Here is a 22,489-nt window from a genome sequence, read left to right as displayed (position 1 = left end):
GACATAGGTAGAATCATTTTCAGAAACAAGAGAAATTATTGCCTTTATACTGCATCGCCTGTATACTGAACACCATTGGATATTATTCCTTCCATGGCATATGAAAATCACCTTCCTGGCCATAGGCAGATGTTCTAGATCAGGAAAAGCCAATTCAGCAGCCGCCATATGCTATTCAGACTTCCAACTTCCATCTGCCCTAGCCAGCGTGGTCAAGCACCAAATGTAACATCTGGAGGGTGCTATATTGGCTATCCCTCGTCTAGAGCAACTGTATTTTATATAAGAAAATATATCAAGATCCAAAGCACAGCATGCTCAAAAAATCTTTGAGCTTTTATTTTTCAAACAGCAACCAGCAAGCCACGTTTGAGACCCTGGGGGCTTTAAAAAGCAGCTTCTCATCATATGGCAGGAAAGTCTGCTGGGGGAAAAAGAAGACAAGGAAAAGTGTACCTAAAGCAGATCTTTGGATCTCAGCCACTGTATCTGCATCCATTTTCATCAGTTCTAGCAAACCACTAAAAGACTGAAATTCCCAACCCCATTTGCTACTAAGTAACGTGTGGAGATCTGCCAGTTGATATAGGTCTCATATGGCCACATGTGAGATGGGAAGGTGTGGTGGAATGCTACATGAGGAAGACAACACAAAACAGGGTCCAGAATAAGTGCTGCATTTCCAGACTCAGTCATATGTGCCAAAGGATTTCTACGCACGACTGAACTTGTAAGCATAGCAACTGTAAAAGGTATGTCCTACTAGAAGCTTTAAGATGACATGACACATGTCGGCATCCTACGCTGCCAATTCCAACCTGTTTGTGTAAGGTTGTTTGAACCACAAGATGATCACATGCTCCTTAGACATATGAGATGTGTGGACCCCTGTCAACTTTGCCAGCAGATATAACATACCGTAGCTGTACTTGTGACACTGTCCAACAATGAACTATTAAAACCATTAAGGACCACCCCCATTAGATCTCCCATGCGTCTTCAACACATGAATGAAAATACCAAAAGGAGACACTTCATGTCTGAGGGGGAAAGCTCTACTTCTTTTCGGTCCACACAAGTCAACAATGAAACTGAAGTCGAGAGTAGCTTTCTGAAGGATTGTGATTATGTTGAACTATGTTGTTACTGTGAGGAGGAATTAAAGTGAGGAGGAATTAAAGAACCTTTTCATGAGGGTAAAAGAGGAGAACGCAAAATATGGTCTGAAGCTCAACATCAAAAAAATAAAGATCATGGCCACTGGGCCCATCACCTCCTGGCAAATAGAAGGGGAAGAAATGGAGGCAGTGAGAGATTTTACTTTCTTGGGCTCCATGATCACTGCAGATGGTGACAGCATTCACGAAATTAAAAGACGCCTGCTTCTTGGGAGAAAAGCAATGACAAACCTAGACAGCATCTTAGAAAGCAGAGACATCACCTTGCCAACAAAGGTTCGTATACTTAAAGCTATGGTTTTTCCAGTAATGATGTATGGAAATGAGAGCTGGACCATAAAGAAGTCTGATCGCCGAAGAATTGATGCTTTTGAATTATGGTGCTGGAGGAGACTCTTGAGAGTCCCGTGGACTGCAAGAAGATCAAACCTATCCATTCTTAAGGAAATCAGCCCTAAATGCTCACTGGAGGGACAGATCCTGAAGCTGAAGCTCCAATACTTTGGCCACCTCATGAGAAGACTCCCTGGAAAAGGCCCTGATGTTGGGAAAGATTGAGGGCACAAGGAGGAGACGACAGAGGATGAGATGGTTGGATAGTGTTCTCGAAGCTACCAGCATGAGTTTGACCAAACTGCGGGAGGCAGTGGAAGACAGGAGTGCCTGTGTGTTCTGGTCCATGGGGTCATGAAGAGTTGGACGCGACTAAATGACGATGACGATGTTGTTACTGATATCAACACACTCCAGTTCAACAGTGCATGTGACCAAGACTGAAGTAAAATGGATAAAATGAAGCATAGCCTTCATTGCACAGATTATTAATAGATAGTTTATTAATAGTTTATTAGTTTATTAATAGATACTTTTTCTTCCACACACACACACAAAAAAAAAACCTCAGTTTTGCTATTAATATTAACTTTTGGTGACTTACAGATATAGGTTATAAACTTTTAAAAATCTTCTACTTATTTTTGCAAAAAAATGTCATTTTTCAAGACCCTAATTTTAGTGTCAGGTTTGTTATAAATGCCGCCACCACCATTTCAGAAGAAACCAATTGATTATATAGTGGATCAGAAGCTTTGCTCATGGTAGGACAAAAAGCAGCTGCAATACGAACGCTCCAAGTAAACCTTTGGTTCTGTTTCAACTAGGAAGAAAGGCAGCAGCTGGAAGGCATTTGGGAACATTGCATGTTGATTCATCTAGAGGGAGAGAAAGGGCACCAGCTAATATCTAGAAACTAAGCTTTGGATGCTATTGGAGAGCAGCTTGCCAGCAGGGAGCAGAGGTGGGCTGCAGAGTAAGATTTGGAAGCATCTGCTTCGGGACAATTTAAACCCAATTTCCCCACTGTTATAAACAACAGCGCATGCTAGATTTTCATACATTTTTCTGAAATTAGAAAAAAACACTGTAGATAGGCATGTATTAAAACAATTTGCATTCTATGAAACGTAAATAAATCATACATTCCTACCAGAATACATTTCTTTACTTGATGATGCTGATCTACATTAAACCTAATTCCAGAAGCTTAGAATGCTAAATGTAAATTGTAAAGCAGATTAAAAGTAGATTAGAGTAAAAAAAACAGCCATGGAGCACTGAAATTCCTTATGAGTTTTGCCCATATCTCTGTGCTCTTTATGAACCCCTTTCCCCCTGCAACAGACTCCAACCTACACTTCCTCCTGGCCTTGCCTGCTAGCTCTCAGGGGTAATCAAATTCAAATGTGTGATCTCTTCCCAAAATGAAAAGGCAAGGAGACATCTTTAAAGGCCCATTGGGCTGTTAAGTCTTGAACTTGGCCCCATCAGTCTCAGAAGAAGGGTATGTAATATGGAGAATCTGTCAATACACAAACTTCCCTATAGAAGATCTAGCTCAAGCCTTCCCCAGCCTGGTGCCCTCAAGGTGTTTTGCACTACCATCAGCAAATGACAGTTGTAGTCCAAAACATTTGGAAGTAGCTCCATAATTCTCTACCTAAATTAGCCAACTGGCAACAAACATTGCCACAACCACACTAGATTCTACAGATGGACATGATCTCTTTGTAGCTATGCAGTAAAATACACAATATATTTCTATCTACTCCTAGGCATTCATTAGCATCCCATCTTTACTGTACAGTGGCATGACTTTTTAGCTATTGTTACTTACTGAGAATGTTCTCATTAGCATTCTTGTACTTGAGTTTGCTCCCAGAGTCCACTCCTAAGTCAATGAAAGATTACCCTATGAAATCTAAAGACAGGTTAAAGGTAAAGGTACCCCTGACCTTTAGGTCCAGTCGCAGACGACTCTGGGGTTGCGGCGCTCATCTCGCTTTATTGGCCGAGGGAGCCGGCATACAGCTTCCGGGTCATGTGGCCAGCATGACTAAGGCGCTTCTGGCGAACCAGAGCAGTACACGGAAACGCCGTTTACCTTCCCGCCAGAGTGGTAGCTATTTATCTACTTGCACTTTGACGTGCTTTCGAACTGCTAGGTTGGCAGGAGCTGGGACTGAGCAACGGGAGCTCACCCCGTCGCGGGGATTCGAACTGCCGACCTTCTGATCAGCAAGCCCTAGGTTCTGTGGTTTAACCCACAGCGCCACCTGCTACCATTAACAGGACTATAAATTACTATGAGGCTTTTGCCATGTGTTTTTCTTTTAAAAAAACAAACATTATGTAGATATCATTGCCGTAAATCTGTATTTATTTGAGTTTTCAATCTTCCCTATCCTCGATGGTGTGATGAAAGAACACAAAAAAGAAAACAAAAGCATTTAAAACTCTTGAAACAGATTGAGTTGGCTGCAAAATAAGTGAGTCATGACCAAGCATGACTAACGTGTTCTCGATCCAAACCACAGTTCCAATTAAGAACTCATCAACTTAATGAGATTAGTAGAGAATACCCCCAATAAAGCATGAATCTTTATTAAGCATGAATCTCTTAAGAATCTTCTTATCACATCTATTCAATGGGCCACGATTCATCCCATCTGCAACAGGAAAATAAAGAAAGTGGCCTAACAAAGTTCTTGTAAACAGCAATGTGATACTCTCTATGCCAACACACTATATCCAATTATCAGCAACACATCTTGAATGAACATTCTTCCCCCATCCCCAAAAAGTCCCACCCCAGCAAATAAATCTATCTGTAGTAAAATCAGTACACTATTTAGGCAGTAATTCAGAAGATATTTATCCATGAAGATGTTCTGGTTCTTCAGTTTATCTGAAAAACAGAGTAATTTATTGCAACAAGGCAAGGAAACTTAAAAGAATTCAATTTCTTCCCTTTAGTGCTCAATATACAAAACAGCCCATAGATCTCATTTGGGTTTAAACCTTTAGGTCTGTGAAAAATGTGTCTGACAAAAATATGTGCCCGTGAAACACACTTTCTCTGCACATGCACGTTAAGCTTAAAATGGCAAAGAACAGCAAAGCACCTCAAACACTTCAAAGGGGAAAAAATCTAATAATAAAAGTACCTGAAACTATTAAGAGAGGCACCAATAAACAAAAACGGAGAAATCACATGTTGATACTGCCCACTATTTTTAAAGTAGACATTAGTTACATTCAACCGTAGCAGCTGGAGCACCAGTTCCCAAACTTTTTTTGGACACCCCCCCCATGAGTCCCATAAACTCAGGGGTCAGCAAGGTTTACCTTGCCTGGACCAGTTCACTGCAGTGGAGATCCCTCTGTGGGCTGGATTGTGAGCGCATGCACCCGCAATTTCCAGCGTCTGTGCAGACACAATTTCTGGCATCAGTGTCTGCACAGACACGATTTTCATCGTCTGTGCATGCGCAGACGCAATTTCCGACACCACGGAAGAGAGTCCCAGTGCCACACTACACCGGTTTAGTACACCAAGCGGGCAACTTGGTTCGGGGGCAGCTCATGGGCTGCTTAAATGACTCCCATGGGCTGCTTGTGGCCCATGGGCCTTAGGTTGCCCACCCCTGCATAAACTCATCCCCAGAGCTCTCTACCCTACTCAACAAAAAGCATTACTCAAATTAGCAGTTTGCATGACCCACCAAGAAAGATAATAGCACAATAATATTCAAAACAGTAACAATTAATTGTGCATTTATTCAAAATTCAATTTGAACCAAATCATGCTCTGCATAGACCCACTAAAACAAACAAACTTAACTTGTCCACTGATTTCTGCATGTCGATTTCTGAGTTAGCTAGATATAACCCAACCTATACAATTTTATGAAAAAGGCTAGGTACCAAAATCTTGTTGCACAAAGGTCACCATGTTTATATACAATCGTTGTTAGCTGATGGTGCAAATTTCTCTGGTTAATTTCAGTAACAGATGAGATTCTGGCATACTAAAAAGACATGTGACCCAAAAGTTGCCAGATATATAAAGCTAAATAAATAAATAAATAAAACTAATGCTCTCATATCTCAATAATTTCAGTGAAAAATGAGTATACTCAATTTTGGGCAGGGCAGAAGCCATGATTGTTTATACTATGTACTGTGGTGGTACAAAGTTCCATTGTCCTAGGCAAAATACAGATACAAAACGAGGATGTTTTCTGTTTATAGTATTTGTAAGCTCAACTTGGCAAACCAAACAAATGTTGTAGAAACAGCAGGATACAGAAATTAAATCGAGAGGAAACAATTATACAACATTCAACAGTGAAAGAGACAACCCCAGCTTATGTATGGATGCCATCACAGTAAGGGAAGTTCTGGCAGCGTGCTGTCTCCCAGCATGAGGGCAAAATATAAAGGTGTTTTGAGCTACTTAAAGTAAGCAAGTACTTGGAAACTCTACTGGATATCAACACAACAGGAAAGATAGCAAAAGCCAAGAAAGGGCTTAAAAGCTGTTTGTGCTTAATACTGTCAAGAATGGGTAACTAGTGGAGGATTCCCAGAAGGTCAGTCACACTGTAAAGCAGAGATAGCCAACATGGTGCCCTCCAGATGTGGCTGCGTTCCAACTCTAATCAGTCCCAGCTAGCATGGCTAATGGTTAGGGATGGTGGATTTATTCTCCAATAACATCTGGAGGTACCACATTAGCTAGCCTGCTGGAGGAGTTATAATGCATCTTGCAGCAGCAGCAGCAGCAACAAATAAGATGGGATCCACTAAGAATGAACAGAAAAGATGAGAGTAGCCCCTTCACTTGTGAAAAGCTATTCAACATGATTTCTTCTTACAAGGAAAAAGCGAGCGACAAGTTACATGCAGCACCAAATCATATGTAATCTTTCCCTGGGGACTTTGAAAACACCCCCACACAATGTTATTCCGTAAACTGATTTAACAAAAAGCAACAGGACCAGAGGGAGGGGGGAATGTCGGGGTGATTTTCAGCAATTGGAGAAAGAAAAACACAGGGGAAAGGGTTTTTAAGCTCCTCACCCTGCCATAAGTGTTCCGAGACACATTGTGGCAATCTCTCTGACTGCAGTTTGGGACACAAACACACCCTCACAGGACAACACTACAAGCAACATGCATATTACAAGTACAGTGGTACCTTGGGTTACAGATGCTTCAGGTTACATACGCTTCAGGTTACAGACTCTGCTAACCCAGAAATAGTGCTTCAGGTTAAGAACTTTGCTTCAGGATGAGAACAGAAATTGTGCTCTGGTGGCGTGGCAGCAGCAGGAAGCCCCATTAGCTTAAGTGGTGCTTCAGGTTAAGAACAGTTTCAGGTTAAGTACGGACCTCTGGAACGAATTAAATACTTAATCCGAGGTACCACTGTAGTCTGGTACCAAGAGCAGATACAGAAGGAAATAAAGATTTGAAAGAAGTTTTTATTTTTGAATGGAATTCTTTTACCAGTATGTTAACGAGTTCCAGCAGAGGGAGCTATGGTAACATGCCTGTAATTTGGAAAGGAACCAATTCAATGAAAGGAAGTATGGTAACAGAATGGTGGGAGACTCCAATTTGAACTACACATCCCCAAACCACATATGTGACCCTCAAGGTCCTAGAGGGTTTAGGAAAGTGCATTTGAAATCAGACGGCACATTCCTAAAAACATAAAGACCACTGACAAAACAAAGCAATTAAATACATTAGTAGCAGAAGATTGTCTAGACCAGGATTCCTCAACCTCGGCCCTCCAGATGTTTTTGGCCTACAACTCCCATGATTCCTAGCTAGCAGAACCAGTGGTCAGGGATGATGGGAATTGTAGTTTCAAAACATCTGGAGGGCCGAGGTTGAGGAAGCCTGGTCTAGACTCTAGAGAGGTGGTTTGGACCCTTGAATGACAAGCGAGTCACCTATATGCTTAGGAGTCTGAACTGGCAGTCACAGACAAACAACAAGACCTTGGGGTGATAGTGGACAGCTCAGTGAAATTGTCAACCCAATGCGCTGTAGCTGTGTAAAATACAAATTCCATGCTAAGAACCATTAGGAAAGCAACCAAGAATAAAACTGCCAATATTATGATGCCATTCTGCAAAACTATGACGCCAGGCTTATGGGGATGGGGAGAACAGATGCAGCGGTAGCACGAGGGGGCACTACTTAAGCACGCTCTGGTTCCAAGCCACTGATACTTAAGGTAATAACGAAAACATTATGCATACCGTACCTCATTCTGAAGCTCATCACCACTTTTATGCGAAGCTAGCATCTCATACAAAGTGCAGCAAAGATCCTCCGTTGTTGGGACTCCAGGGGTTTCTTTTAGTGATTCACTCAGGTACTTTCCAACCTCACACCACAGAAAAGAATCATCCACTTTGTCCAATGACTTCATGCCAGAGCTTTCATCATAGCCATTTGGGAAACGTTCCAAATGGTTATTTAGAAATTTCTTAAAATCCAAGCTAATACCTTTCTGTTCATCCATTTCCCCGTTTACTGGGAGTTCTTCAAAGTGATCCAAATCATACATGTCAAAGGAAAACGCGATGTTTTTACCAAAACACAATTTTCTGTCATCGTTTTTGTCTTCTGTCATCTGCAGAAGGCCAGCTAGCTGATCTTCTGTGAAATGAGAAGCAATCCGATAGGTGGCTTCACAGGCTTCCGTCGCAGAGGATGAGGGAAAGGGCCCAAACATCTGCTTGATGGCTTTCGTTTCCTCATGACCAACACATTCCTTTGTGTGAAATGTTTTAAAAAGGAAAACAGCACCACTTTCAATGGCTTCTTGACCATTCTCAGATCCCACTGTTCACAGAAAAGAAACCCAGAAAAGGTTATAAATACCTACAGTTTAAACCAGCTACCTTATACAACCACCATATTTGAATGATTTTTGTGACAATCAGGTAAGGGACACAAAGCAAGAATATACAGTAAATTGAAGAACAAAACTCTTTTGAAGAACTGAAATCCTAGGAATTTGACAAATAACAATGATATTCCATTAGATCCAATCTACACTTTATACAGAGCTAATAAGCTGCCAGTATGCATGTATGTGAAGGTTTGAGATGGGTGGGGTGGTTAGGTGGAGAAGGGTCATAGTTTTGTAATGCTGTCCTCATTTTAAGCTTCCTGCATGTAATAAACTAGAACAGTGTAAGAAGGCTAGCCTAGCCATCTCCCTAATGTGCTAGGATGATCACATGTAGGTAACACTTTACATAGGAACGGCACCATGCCTCCTACTGATGCTTTAGTAAATGTCTAAAAGATGCTGCTGCAGGTGAATTTCTGTGTTTTTTCCTTAGGATATAGGCAAGGATGAGCTCCCACTTTAAGCTAGAATCCCAAAATGCAATTTAGACACTAGAGTCATGAGTTTTATCACTTACCTCCCATCCTTTCAGTTAATGAATATGACTTCTCTTTCCTATACCAAGGGCTTTGGGTAGTAACTTCAGTTTTCACCCATCCTCCTCCTTGCCTGGTTGTAGCTGATTTTCAGCCCCAGACCAGAATCTGCACCCAACATTCCCCAATTTGCAAATATAATGTCAATGTGCTTCAATAACTTAAAGAGGAGATGGGGGAATGAGAAGCTCTACACCAATGGCTTGACACCATTTCCCCTCAGCACCAACCAATAGCCAGGAATGATGGGAGCTGAAGTCCTGCAACATGTACAAGGCAACATCTACAGGGAGTTGCACATGGCCAGAAACAGCAGAGCCTTGACCCAAGTGAGATATGCAATTCCCAGGATATCCTCACAACCCTACCACCCTAAACCTGTACTTCAGCAGACCAGATATGCAGTCTGCTTTGCTGAAACGGCAATGAATGGGAGCCACAACAATTTTTCAGCACAGTCTTAACATTTGCTCACAAACTTCAAATAATAAATCCATTTTCATCCTTTTGACATTCTTTGTACCACCTTTATTTTATGAGACTGAAAGTAGGACATCAAGGACACCCCATACATCAATGATCTGAATTAATGTTAAGATGTTCTACTGGACAGGTATTATAAGCTACACAAGTCTGAAGTTATACATTTAACACTTCTATATAGAAATATGTTCTTCTACAGCTAAAACTGATGCAAATTCACATTGTTAGGTTAAAACAACAAGAAATCAATTTTTACTTATTGATTTTCATCAAACACAGGAAGTGGTCGGGAAATCAGTAGGCATGGGGTGGGGATTTTGTTTTGTTTTAACTATGTTGTGCTTTTATTCTTTTTTTTTAATCTTGTGAACTGCCTTAAGAGGCCTTCAGATGAAGGATGGCATATAAATTTTAATATAATAATAATAATAATAATAATAATAATACCTGTGTGCACACATGTATTATCTTATGCATGCCTATGAAATGGAAGGAGAGCACAAGCACACAAGCATAGCATCAAGGCTAGGAGTTTCCCAATCTTTCTGGAGTAAAGAGGACCAAAGGACAGAGAGCACTGATTCAGCTAGAGTGTTCAATTCCAATGCTATTAAAGGGCACAGAGGATACCTGTAGACTTCCAGATGGTGTTCAACTACAACTACCATTACTACACTGGCCATGTTGACTGGCGCAAGAATTGAAGGACCACAGTTCCTCTAACACTGGAGTACAAGTTGACAAGTAGCCAGAAGGAGAGTTTTTAAGAATCAAGAAGAGACAGGAGGGCTGTGCGTACTCTTTTCTGACCAACCACATGAACTCCATTCCCATTCCACTATGGTTCATTGCTAAGACAGACCATTGCTGGTTTTCATCACAGTGAATTTAGGACTAAATTCACATTGGTGTTCTCTAGTAGTCTTCCATCATACTAAACCAAGGCAGAGCAGAAGGGAGGACCAGGAAAGTGAATGACCCATGTGATCTGCTCCTAATTTCTGTACTGGGTTCCAATCCAACCTGGGCCTAATTGTCCCAATGATAGCAAGACAGGCAGATTTATGCTCCATATGCTCCATATCCTCCAAATCTCTTCATGAAAGTAATCTCAGCAGTCAAACTCTGAACATTCTACAGGCACTTCTTATGGTTCAGAAGTGATCCTCCTCTGGCCTGGCTCACGTTACCCAAAGCAGTCAGGCCAGCTGTGAAGGATGTGATTCAGTTACCTAAAAAGGTAGCTCATTTCCAAGCAAACACTGGATTACTTTATAGACTACACAGGCTTGCTGTCAGCACAGAACCTGGTTGCCACTGGCAACTAGATTTGGCCAAGGTGACCCAGACATTTCCTCTTGCAACCAGGTGGATCAGAAACCCCAATTTAAAAGATTCCCTAGCAACACAAGTCAAACTCTTTAAAAAAAACCACAACCATTCAATATGATCACTTCAACACTTCAAAACCTTAGCACTCAGCTCCTCCATTGCTATCTTTTTGGTACACAATCAGGGCCCAGTAAGTTAAGAGTAGATGGCCCATGCTCAGAGTGTGGCCTTCAATTTACTTTTCCTTTCCCAGATGCAGAGTGCTAAAGTGAAGTCTATATGTATTGATCTAGAAGATTCATATCCCAATTTTTGATCAAATTATTCTCAAACTTTAATAATGTGTGTGCACAACACGCAGGCAAAAGCCACACAATCCAGCAAAGCTTAGTCCCAGCCCAGTATGCTTCCCCTCAGCCCTGTGGTCCAAGGGCAACAGACAGTAGGAACAGAGTGTTCTTTCTGGCTGGGAGGCGGATGGAAAGAAAGCTTGGTGTATTTACAGAAGAAGCTGAGGTATGCTGGTGCCTCACTATCAAATTACTTTGCAATGATTTTGAAGACTATGCAAAATTGCTTACATTAAAGGTATTAGTGGGGAAAATAAGGCACTTTATTAATACTTGAAGATCAAATGTTATATCACATACTATTGGGGCGAATTCTGCCAGTAAACATATCTTGCATTAGAAGCAGAAAGAAAGGAAAGAGGATATAATGGATGTGCCATGGCCTGCACTGTTAGGTGTAGCAATTATGAAGCGGCTGGGGTGGGGGGAGGTTGTGTGCCTTGTGCCTTTGTTCAGTTAGTCCGTAAAAGGGAAAACAGTGATGATTATAGGCAGCATGGTGCCTGTGGCTTTTCTAAAGGTACCTATCTGTTATTACACCGAAGTGGGGAGATATTTGGGGTGTTAAAACTGTAATCCCAGAACTGAGTTTTTTAAAGGTGTTCACTCCAAAGTTTCAGATTAGAGACCCCCCCAAAAAAGGTGGATTTTAAAATGCAAGGATAAAAAGATAACAACTTTTGAGGACTCATCTGCAAAGCTAGCCTAATTTCATCATACCGTTAATATCCTACAAATGAGTACCGTATTTTTCACTCTATAGGACGCACCCAACCATAAGACGCACCTAGTTTTTAGAGGAAGAAAAGAAGCAACAAGAAAGTAGCGCAAAGCCTCATGAGCGAAGAGGCAGGAGTGCTCCAGCTGCGCTCAAAAGGCTTTGCGTGGCTATCCCTGAAGCCAGGAGAACAAGAGGGATCGGTGCACACCAATCCCTCTTGCTCTCCTGGCTTCAGCGATAGCTGCGCAGCCTGCATTCCTCCGTAAGACACACAGACATTTCCCCTTACTTTTTAGGAGGGGAAAAGTGCATCTTATAGAGTGAAAAATATGGTAATTATGTATATGCACAGGAAAACAGGCTTGTGGATGATTAGGAGCCTTTTAAATGTTGCGGCCTTTTGTTCTGCAAGACTAGACTACAGTGTGGCTCAGTCATCTACAAATACTATCCCACTTCTAAATTACCACTTACCTATTTGTTTGGAAGCTTGTAGTATTGTCTTTAAATCTTCAAGTATGGATTGTTTGTTTTCCTTGGCTGAATTTTCATCAACAAAGCTAACTATTTTCTTCCAGGTAAGACCAGAGTTCAGTTGCTCTTCTTGCAATTTGGTTCTTTTATTCTGAAGATATATATATATAACACAAGTAGTCAGAAAGGTTCATTTTCTTTGAAAAAAGGTATTCTATATGGTAAGAAAAGGAATGTTTTCAAATACTTCCAAACGCTATCTACCTATTGCTTAACAGAGCTGAAAGTTCCAAATGCTAGCACATTATTCATGTGTTAAAATGATTACTTTTAAAACAACACATAAAAATCTAGTGATAAAATTGCATGCTTGAATCTCACACTGTTCTATTAGTCATTTCAGCATTCATCACTCTTTAGCCATTCCTTTAAACTTGACTGGGAGAAGGGGGGAGGCAAGGAGAGTAGCTGTTACCAGGCAGAGTTTAAAGCAGTGATGGCCAAACTTGGCCCTCCAGGTGTTTTGGGAATACAACTCCCATCACCCCTTGCTAACAGGACCAGTGGTCAGGGATAATGGGAATTGTAGTCCCAAAACAGCTGGAGGGCCAAGTTTGGCCATCACTGGTTTAAAGCACTAGTAAAAGATGAGCTTTGGGAGTAGCTTTAATTCTGAACCACTCTTCACTTATGGCTCTATGAATTTGGGTTCTAACCATAGTTAAGTAGTAGGTCTGTGTTCAGGCATATTGCTAAGTGACGGGCTAATTTTATCCAAGGATTATAGAATTATAAATTATAGATTAACCCTGGCTAACGAGTATAGTTTTAACTGTTGTTTATAAACCATAGTTAAGCTGAAGGGCCAGGTTTGGAAAATCAACTTTAGCTAATGATTAACTAAATCATGGCTTATAAACCATGCCAATCTCTAATGATTGACAATGGGATTCATGAATCATCTTCTATCTAAAATTTGACTTCTCCCTATTTTTTCCCCTGCCCAATCTTCCCCTTCCCCAAACCCCTCTCTGATTTGGGAAACTCTGAAATACAACTGACTGATCCATCCTATACCATTTCCCTCCTTTTTCAAAAGGACCCCACTGGAGAATGTAAACAATTCTCCTTATCCATCACTGATACCATCCTTCATTCCAGCAGCCAATCACAGTCCCTTTTTGAGATTCTTTCCATTCTCATGCAGTTTAGGGGGGGGGGCTGCTATTGCCATAAAAAACAGGCACCTAAAAAAAGCTGCACAGATTATTATTAAATAGAGCTAGTATTCCAACTCTTCTTTGAGAGCCATCAGAAGATTATTTAAGAAAAAATGCATTAAAGTGCTGTACAGTATGTTCCTTAAATTTATGCTATATTAGTTGTTGCTGATGCTTGTTTCAGTGAATGGATTCTCTTTTAATGGTTCATTTAGTAGTGCACTTACACAATTTCAAATGACATGAAAAGAGAGGGCCAAATTGATGCTCTAGTTATAGTGATGAAAGAATGGAATAGAGGTAAGATTAGAGGAGTTACTCTGGGCTTATAGCGACATGACGGAAATCAGAATCAGCTCTGAAGTGCTTGGGTAGGTGTACGCGTAGGCGTAGATGGCATCTCAGTATCAAATTGCCAGATGCCAATTTGTTTCTTTTCAATTTACTTTGAACAGAAGATGCCATTGGCTGGCAATGACTATTTGTGCTATTTTGCCTTTTGTTTCAGGAGTGTCTGCTATTGGTTAAAAGTTTTAGCTTTTCACTTTCTAGAGAGATCAGCAGCTCTATCGCCACAGACCATTAAAAACAAAGCAAAAGGATTACAACGGTACCTCTGGATGCGAACAGGATCCGTTCCGGAGCCCCGTTCGCATCCTGAAGCAAACACAACCTGCGTCCGTGAGTCTGCGGTGCGTAGGTCGCGATTTGCCACTTCCACGTATGCGTGTGACGTCATTTTGAGCATCTGTGCATGCGCGAGCAGCGAAACCCAGAAGTAATGTGCTCCGTTACTTCCGGGTCGCTATGGAGCGCAACCCAAAAAGCCTTAACCTGAAGTGACTTCAACGCAAGGTATGACTTTATTTTCTCATGTATGCCCAGTGATGTGGGTTTTCCAGAAAGTTTTGTCTGTTTTAGCCTGCCACTCCACTCATGAGCCTGGTAAGACCTCAGATCTCATGGCATCCCCCATGGTCTGCCTAATTTGGCCCAGGAGCTAGACATTACACTTGCCTGCTCTACAGATTACTGGCTGGCCAGTGACAGACTGAAGGTCAGAAGTAACCCATAGAATATCACACTCTGGTATGTCCACAAATGCTAGCAATGGAAAACTGTAGAAAAATACTGCACGCACATACAACTGTGTGACATTAAAATGACTTTTCGAAGTTACAAAATTTATGGCACTACTGCATCCCTTCAGAGCTATATCCTCTCCTGTATGAGCTTTAAAAAAAGATTAATGGGTTTTTTTTGGGGGGGGGGAATAGATAAAGCACATAATCTGAGGCAAAGCTGTTGACAAAATGACTGAATATAATAAGCAACTAAAAACATTAAAATAATTCTCAATATTTAAGTTTTGAACAAATAAATTACCGTTAAGTCAGCAGATTCTTCAGTGTAATCATCTTGTTTAGTGACATTTGAAAAGGAGCGCAGGGCTCCTGTTAGGCGAGGAAGGGCCATTTATTACCCATTCAGTGATCCATATGATGAGACATTAAATTCATCTCCAACAGGTAAACCTCCAAAAAGAACATCAAAATCACAGTTAGGTTTTGCCAGTGCTTTGGGAACTTCTCAGTTTAAGTAAATAAACTATATTACGCAAACAAATGGATGTACACTCAGAGCCTCTGTGTATAACCTATGAAAATTCTTGAATAACAGGTGAGATCCCTACAGACTGGAGACAGGTAAATGTTGTCCCCATCTTAGAACCATAGAATCATAGAGTTGGAAGGTACCCTGAGGATCATTTAGTCTAAACTCCTACAACACAGAAATATGCAGCTGTCCCATACCAGGGATTGAACCTGTGACCTTGGCATTATCAACACCATGCTCTAACCAACTGAGCTATCCAAAAGATATCTTCAAAAAGTGGGGGGAAAGAAAACCCAGGTCACCAACCAGTCACCTTGACATTGATAGCAGGAAAGGTCCTAGAGCACATAATTAAACAGTCGGTCTGTGAGCACTTAGAAAACATGCTGTGATTATTACAACCCAGCACAGTTTCTCGAAAGAAGTAATGTCGCATGAATCTCATGTGAAAAGAATCTAGGGGTCTTGGCAGATAGACCACAAGCTGCACCAACAGAAGTATAGTGTCCTGATTAAGGGAAATAATACTACTGCTCTATTTCCCCTTGGTCAGACCATTCCTGGGGCACTATGTCCAGTTCTGGGTACCACAATTTAAGAAGGATGTTGACAAGCTAAACGGTGTGCAAAGGAGGGCAGCCAAGATGATCAAGGGTCTGGAAACTGAGCCTTATGAGGAACGGTTGAGGGAAGCGGATATGTTTGGCCTGGAAAAGAGGAGACTGAGAGGAGATATGATAGCCATCTTCAAATATCTAAAGGGCTGTCAAATGAAAGATGGAGCAAGCTTGTTTTCTCCTGCTCCAAAGGGTAGAACCCAGACTGATGGCTTCAAGTTACAAGAAAGGAGATTCCAACTAAACATCAGGAAGAACTTTCTGACAATAAGAGCTTTTTAACAGTGGAATAGACTCCCTTGGAGGGTGATGGACTCCGCTCCCTTGGAGGTTTTCAAGCAGAGGTTGGATTGCCATCTGCCATGGTTGCACTACAGGGGGCTGGACTAGATGATCTTCGGGATCCCTTCCAACTCTGCAATTCTATGGTTCTGTGTATAGGATTGTACTTCATCTTAAACCGGCAGGCAAGAACTTTAGCAAAAAGAAATTACTTTAAATTATTTGATGAAATAATATAACACAAGCAGCATTATAAACTTATTATAAAATGATAAATTCGTTTTCACTAATTAACAGATAAAGCATACATTCACTGAGTAGGCAAATAACATCAGGAATCTTATGGTACAGCAGCAGCTAAGTCATACTGTGCCAATGACTGAATACATTTCCTTAGGCTCCAATTGTATTCATATTTATCGGGGAGTAAGTCCCACTGAACTCAATGGGAGTGACTTCCAAGTAGATATTAAAGGACTACATTATTAACATCTGATTTACTACATGGGAATGATAAGCCTATCCCCAAAAATCAACACATGTACACAGGCTTAGAATACCATCCGTATTTTTGACAGAGAATAGCCACAACTGATACCCCACCAAATTTCAAGCTGTAAAAGTTATTTTACACTTGGTGTATAATCTATAAAATGGGAATCATATGGGCACAGCAGCCTTAGATACTTCAGTAGAGAAGGTTTTAGTAGTGAATGATGAGGTGCTGTGGCAAAGCCAACCTGATGCTGCCTTTACATTGTACATGCACCACACTGAACTCCTGCTGCCTTGGCCCTTCCCTTCACAGAAAGCCCCAGCAACCTGCTGTGTTGAGGAGCAGGAAACACAATGGAGAACCGCATTCTCCACCTTACCAGCCATTCCTAGAAGGTTCCAAAGTCTAAGACAGGTATAGGCAAACTCGGCCCTCCAGATGTTTTGGGACTACAACTCCCATCATCCCTGACCACTGGTCCTGTTAGCTAGGGATGATGGGAGTTGTAGTCCCAAAACACCTTGACGGCCAAGTTTACCTATGCCTGGTTTAGGATAACAAAATGCACACAACATTGTATACTTGGTAGCAACTTAACATAACATTGGCTCCCTGCCAACTGCAGTTTGTAAACTGAGATCCAGGCTAAGGAAAATGCACTTCCCTCATTGTCTGTTGCATTTTTCCCATTTCTCTCCAACCATATTCAGCACTAAACATGATTCAGCTTTATAGTTTCACCTGTACAAATCATGGTTAACACTAACCAGGTTGTTCCTTAACCATTTGAAAATATGTTTTACTGCCCAGTGTAACTTGTTTGAGTGTTATCATAGTCAGCTTTGGGGCAGATGTAATACTGAACTGTAATTATGGCTAATGAGGGGATAGGGATTTGCACCAGATGGAAGAACAGAGTTAAGTATGTGTTCCCAAGGCTGGCTCTGTATTTGTAAAATACACAAAGCCAACATTACATCTTCACCAGGTCAATCATGGAAAGGAAATGTCAATGATTGAAGACATGCTGATTTTGTATGCATAAATACATACAGGACTGCATTAACTCAGAAGAGATGTGGTGCCACAAAGGGCTACAGGAGCAAGGAAAGTCGCCTCTCATTGCCCTTCCACCAGTGGAGGCCTCCCATGAACAAAACTCTACTCATGGAATACTCCAACCACCAGGAGCAAACTGAAGATCCACATCAATATCTTTTCCTTAAAAGAAATTGTTGAAACTATCAAGCAACTGGAAGACCTCAGGACCCAGCAAATTGAAAAGGCTTAAATTCTTCAAGCAAGATTTTAGCAAGCCAAGTAGGGAACAAGCCCTGCTTCATGTCATCATCTCCAAAGCAAACCAAATAGCTGTGCTCTCGAATAGGAATAAAAGTAGTAGGAATAAAACCTACATACACATACCTAAGGCCAGTCACCAAGAACTTCCCAGGTTCCTGTCTCCTCTCTCCTGGGCATGTCATTCTCTCTTATCATTGCAATTTTCAAAGCCATAGAGAACATAAAACTCTTTTAGCTACTCTGCTAACTGAAGAGCTTTTCTCATACTTTCTTATGGCCTTGGATCATGCAGTACTGGATCACCCACTTATAGTCAAGAGACTTTTAATGCTCCTGCAGAAGAGCACATTCTTTACACCAAGAATTAATTTTCCATTTTGGGGACTACTTGCTACCTAGGATTTTTCCAGCCTTTGCAAAACTTACACAGAAGAGATTTTAGTTAGACGGATAACATGTGGACATGATGCTGTTATCAAGTCCTTTTGTTCCACCTTCATTTGTCAAGTCTTATTTGGTCCAAAAGCTCTCTGGATGGAAACAGAAGTACCACTTGCTTTACTCAGCTGTCAAGTATGGAGAGAACGCTTTTCCTAGCCTAAGAAAATTTTAATGGAACTTCACTACACAACCAGTTGAGTGTCTATTTATGGTAGAATAAGCTGGAAACCAAAACAACTTCAACAAGAAATCAAAAGATTAAAGCAGCACATACCTTTCTTACTGATATTTATAATAGCTTCTCTTGCAAAATAACACTAATGTCTTCAAAACGCCCAAAAGCTACTTATTAGTAATCTTTCACCCACTATGTCTGCCTTGTTTTCATCTTACTATAAACAACGGAACCAAAAGACTATTTATTTTATTCCTACTTAACCTAATTTGTATACAGTGGTACCTCAGGTTAAGAACTTAATTCGTTCTGCAGGTCTGTTTTTAACCTGAAACTGTTCTTAACCTGAGCTACCACTTTAGCTAATGGGGTCTCTCGCTGCTGCTGCACCACTGGAGCACGATTTCTGTTGTCATCCTGAAGCAAGGTTCTTAACCCGAGGTACTATTTCTGGGTTACTGGAGTCTGTAACCTGAAGCGTCTGTAACCTGAAGTGTCTGTAACCCTAGCTTACCCAAAATGTAAAATATATACTAAAATGCAAGATTCAGCAGCAAGTGTGACCAGTTTATCAGAAAAGACTACAATTAAAAAGCAAATAGGCATAATACTAGCCTTAAAAGGTAAAGGTACCCCTGACCGTTAGGTCCAGTCGCGGACTCTGGGGTTGCGCGCTCATCTCACTCTATAGGCCGAGGGTCTGCAGACAGCTTCCAGGTCATGTGGCCAGCATTCTGGCGAACCAGAGCAGTGCACAGAAAAGCTGTTTACCTTCCTGCAGGAGCGGTACCTATTTATCTACTTGCACTTTGATGTGCTTTCGAACTGCTAGATGGGCAGGAGCTGGGACCGAGCAACGGGAGCTCACTCTGTCACGGGGATTCGAACTGCCAACCCTCTGATTGGCAACCCTTGACTCAGTGGTTTAGACCACAGCGCTTTACATATTCTTAATATAGGCAGCTGCCTTATACCAGGTTAGACTATTTTACAACTAACCCAGTGTGATCTACTCAGACTGGGAGGTTCTTGCCAGTGTCACTGGTAAAGATCTTTGCCGTCACCTGCCCGATCCATTTAACTAGAAATGCCATGGGGCATGTAAAGTGTGTGTTCTACCACTGATGTACCTCTGAGCCTCCCCAGATTATATAATCGGGAGTATTGAGAACACGTTTATGTAGCCTGAGTAACAAATATACCAAAGGTGACCAGTCTTCATTGGCTTGATGCCCACATTCACTCTGGGGCTGGATGTCAGCAGTGGGTGTGGTCAAAAGTGGAAATGGCCACCCACCCTCTTGCACACCTCTAAACACACAAGGGTACAAAACCAATTTCCCACCTTTTCAGCTGATCCATGCAGATGAACTGAGAAGCAGCAATCAGTGTGGAATGGGACTATTTCTACACTTAGCAAATAATCAATATGATGCACAGGGAGGAAGTGATGTTGAGCTCTCTGCTGACTCGTGTGCTGTATCTACTTTTTTCTTCTACAACCACTGCCAACATCAGTGGGGTGGGGTGGAAACTGCTTGGAGATGCGTTAGATTAGAACCTTATATAGCACCTATGGTGGGGGCAGTACTATTAAAATGCACTATTTGGCTCAAGGCCATCTACTTTGACTTAGTCAAAGTATGAGCCTGAGTTAGTCAAAGGAGCCTGAATGGGGATGGGGAAAAGTAGCAAGTCATGACGTCTTTTTCCAAATATCCACCTATCCGCAAGTAGGAAGCCCGGGGCTCTCGCAGGCAGCCCGATTTAAGAGACGTCAGTCTCAGTTTTCCTTTAACTTGCAATGCCAGTCGCTTACCCCCCCCCCCCATCAGCGGTGACAAAAGCGGTCCCTTGCTTACTTGTTGATCTGCCCCGTTACCCAATGGACCTTGCTCCCAAACGGCCACGAACAGAACCAGAGAGAACTGGGAGGTTTGCCTGCAATAATAAACACGACCGGGACCGAGAGGCAACCGTCACACCGAAGTGTCCCTAGACCAAAGTCGCACCCGAGTAAACGGGCGCGCAGGGCTGGGCTATAAAAGGCTGTGATCCCCGTCCTCTTCCCCGGGAGCGTGGGCCGCTGAATCCCGTGGCTACAAGAAGGGAGGGAAGCCACGAGAAGCGAGGTGCGGGCCGGAGACTGTCGCTGCCTGGCTCCGATCCCGGCGGGAAGCCCTGCCCTGGGGGCGTCAGGGGCTCAGCAGGGCTGAGTCTTTCTCTCTCCCTCCCACGGAGGGCGCCTCCTGCTCAGCCCCCAGCCGAGAAGCGGCTCCGTCCGGCGGCAGCTGCTGCCCGGCTTACCTTCTTCGCTTTGCTGCCACGCCGCTTCTCTCCCATGGAGGGCCGACGCTTACTATTTCGACCCAGCCGCTTCCGGGTTCCTCTCCTCGCGCAGCCGCGTTCCTCCCCTTCCGCCCGTTTTGCCGGCTGGGCCGAGGGGCGCCGCGCCGCGTGCGGAAAGCGCGGTGACGGCGGCGCGGCGCTTCGGCCGAGGCGTCAGCCAATCAACGTCCCCTCGTTATGGAAGGCTCCGCCCCCTCTGCTCAAGACTTCGACGTGCGCAAACCGCCCTCGGAGAATCCGACTTTCTCTTTCGTTTCCTGATGCGCCCCGGAGCTGGAGGCCAAATCTGCTGCCGGCAGGAAGAGGGGAGGGGAAATCCTGGTTCCGCCTCTGCTTGCGGGATAATAGTGGCAGCTGCCTATGTATAGGGAACAAGCGAAATTCAGAACTGTGGCCGAGCTGCTTCCCAGTTGCCAACCGCACGTTCTGCGTGCAGAACATCCCACGTTCAATTTCTGGCATCTCCGGGTGGGCGGGGTATAAATAATAAATTATTATTAAGTATTATGCTAAGGTTGGGAATGACTCGTGTCTGAAACCCTGGAGAGATGCTGTCGGTCAGACAGTCCTGAGCTAAATGGAACAGTGAATGGTTTGACTCGGTCTAAGGCACTTTATTGCAAAGAGTCGTTGGCAATAAGTTTTTGTTTTGTTTTTAAAGGACCCAAAAACTTTAAATACAGATTAAATAGGGGGAAGTGGGGATCCGGGCTGCCGTTTTGATGCTAATGACATTGTGTTGACACTGCAAAAAAGTCTGTGACTCCACAATGAGCAGGCATCCGGAAGCAGAGAGAGAGAGAATGATTCTCTGAAACATCTTTCATATCAATCAGGCACTGGACCAGAAGTTGGAATTTCCCACTTTTTAATGTCAGTTTCATTACACAGATTATGAAGGCCTGCCATGTGGGCTTACCTATTTAGGAAAGGGTATAACTTGTATTGCTTTACTCGGGTGACTGACACATTTCAGGACATTCTTTGTGCATAGATCTGCAGAGCAAGTCAAGCCGTTTGACCGATGGATTTGAGCATAGTATTGTGACCAGAGATTGTAATTAATAAACTTATTTAAATGCCTTAAGGCTTTTCTCCCTTCATACACTCTGCATGACATTAAAGGTTGCATCATAAGTCTATACATTCTAATTTGAAAGAGAAAAAACTCTTGATTCCACCCCTCCCCACACAGCTAGTTTGGTGCTGCCCTATTTTTATTATACATGTCATTCAGTGGGTTTTATGTAAGTAGAAAAAAATATTTCTCACAACTTTTTCTTCTTAATTTTTCAGAGTTCTATATCTAAACACATTCTCATGTTACAGCCAGGCTGCTGTCCAATATACAGTATAATAGAACTGAAGCTCCAGCCAAAAGAAAAGCATGAATGACAGAGGTGATTGTGGTGGGGAGGGGAAAGCAGGCAGATAAAGCCAAATACACAGGCTTCCCTTTGACAGAAGACGTCTGTTCAGATCACAGTGTACAGAGTTTAGTGACATGCCGTGCTGTTGCTTGATATGTCAAACGTGTTACCACGACTGGACTACAATTTTAATTCTGCAGTGCACTACGTGGAAGACTTCCACTATTAAGCTACCAAATGTGGGGGATTTTTTCCACTTGTTTTCCATTG

General features: G+C 42.4%; 1 protein-coding gene across 2 annotated transcripts in view; it reads right to left on the bottom strand.

Annotated features, from left to right (window-relative positions):
- Nucleotides 1-20,969, bottom strand: part of ASCC3 (activating signal cointegrator 1 complex subunit 3) — a 213,211-nt gene extending 192,242 nt beyond the window's left edge. Inside the window, exons 1-4 of one of the 2 annotated variants that reach the window (XM_081904600.1) lie at nucleotides 20,808-20,969; nucleotides 14,957-15,105; nucleotides 12,351-12,501; nucleotides 7,798-8,381 (exon numbers count right to left, since the gene is read on the bottom strand). In XM_081904600.1, coding sequence (XP_081760726.1) covers nucleotides 7,798-8,381; nucleotides 12,351-12,501; nucleotides 14,957-15,046 — 825 coding nt within the window. In that variant the 5' untranslated portion in view covers nucleotides 15,047-15,105; nucleotides 20,808-20,969. Of the gene's footprint in view, nucleotides 1-7,797; nucleotides 8,382-12,350; nucleotides 12,502-14,956; nucleotides 15,110-20,807 lie in introns of both variants that reach the window. The other variant, XM_081904601.1, reaches the window with a different exon arrangement.
- Nucleotides 20,970-22,489: the final 1,520 nt, after the last annotated feature.

Source organism: Podarcis melisellensis, assembly GCF_964234715.1.
Source record: "Podarcis melisellensis genome assembly, chromosome: 3".
Lineage (NCBI taxonomy): Eukaryota > Metazoa > Chordata > Lepidosauria > Squamata > Lacertidae > Podarcis > Podarcis melisellensis.
This window is presented reverse-complemented; position numbering and strand designations above follow the sequence as displayed.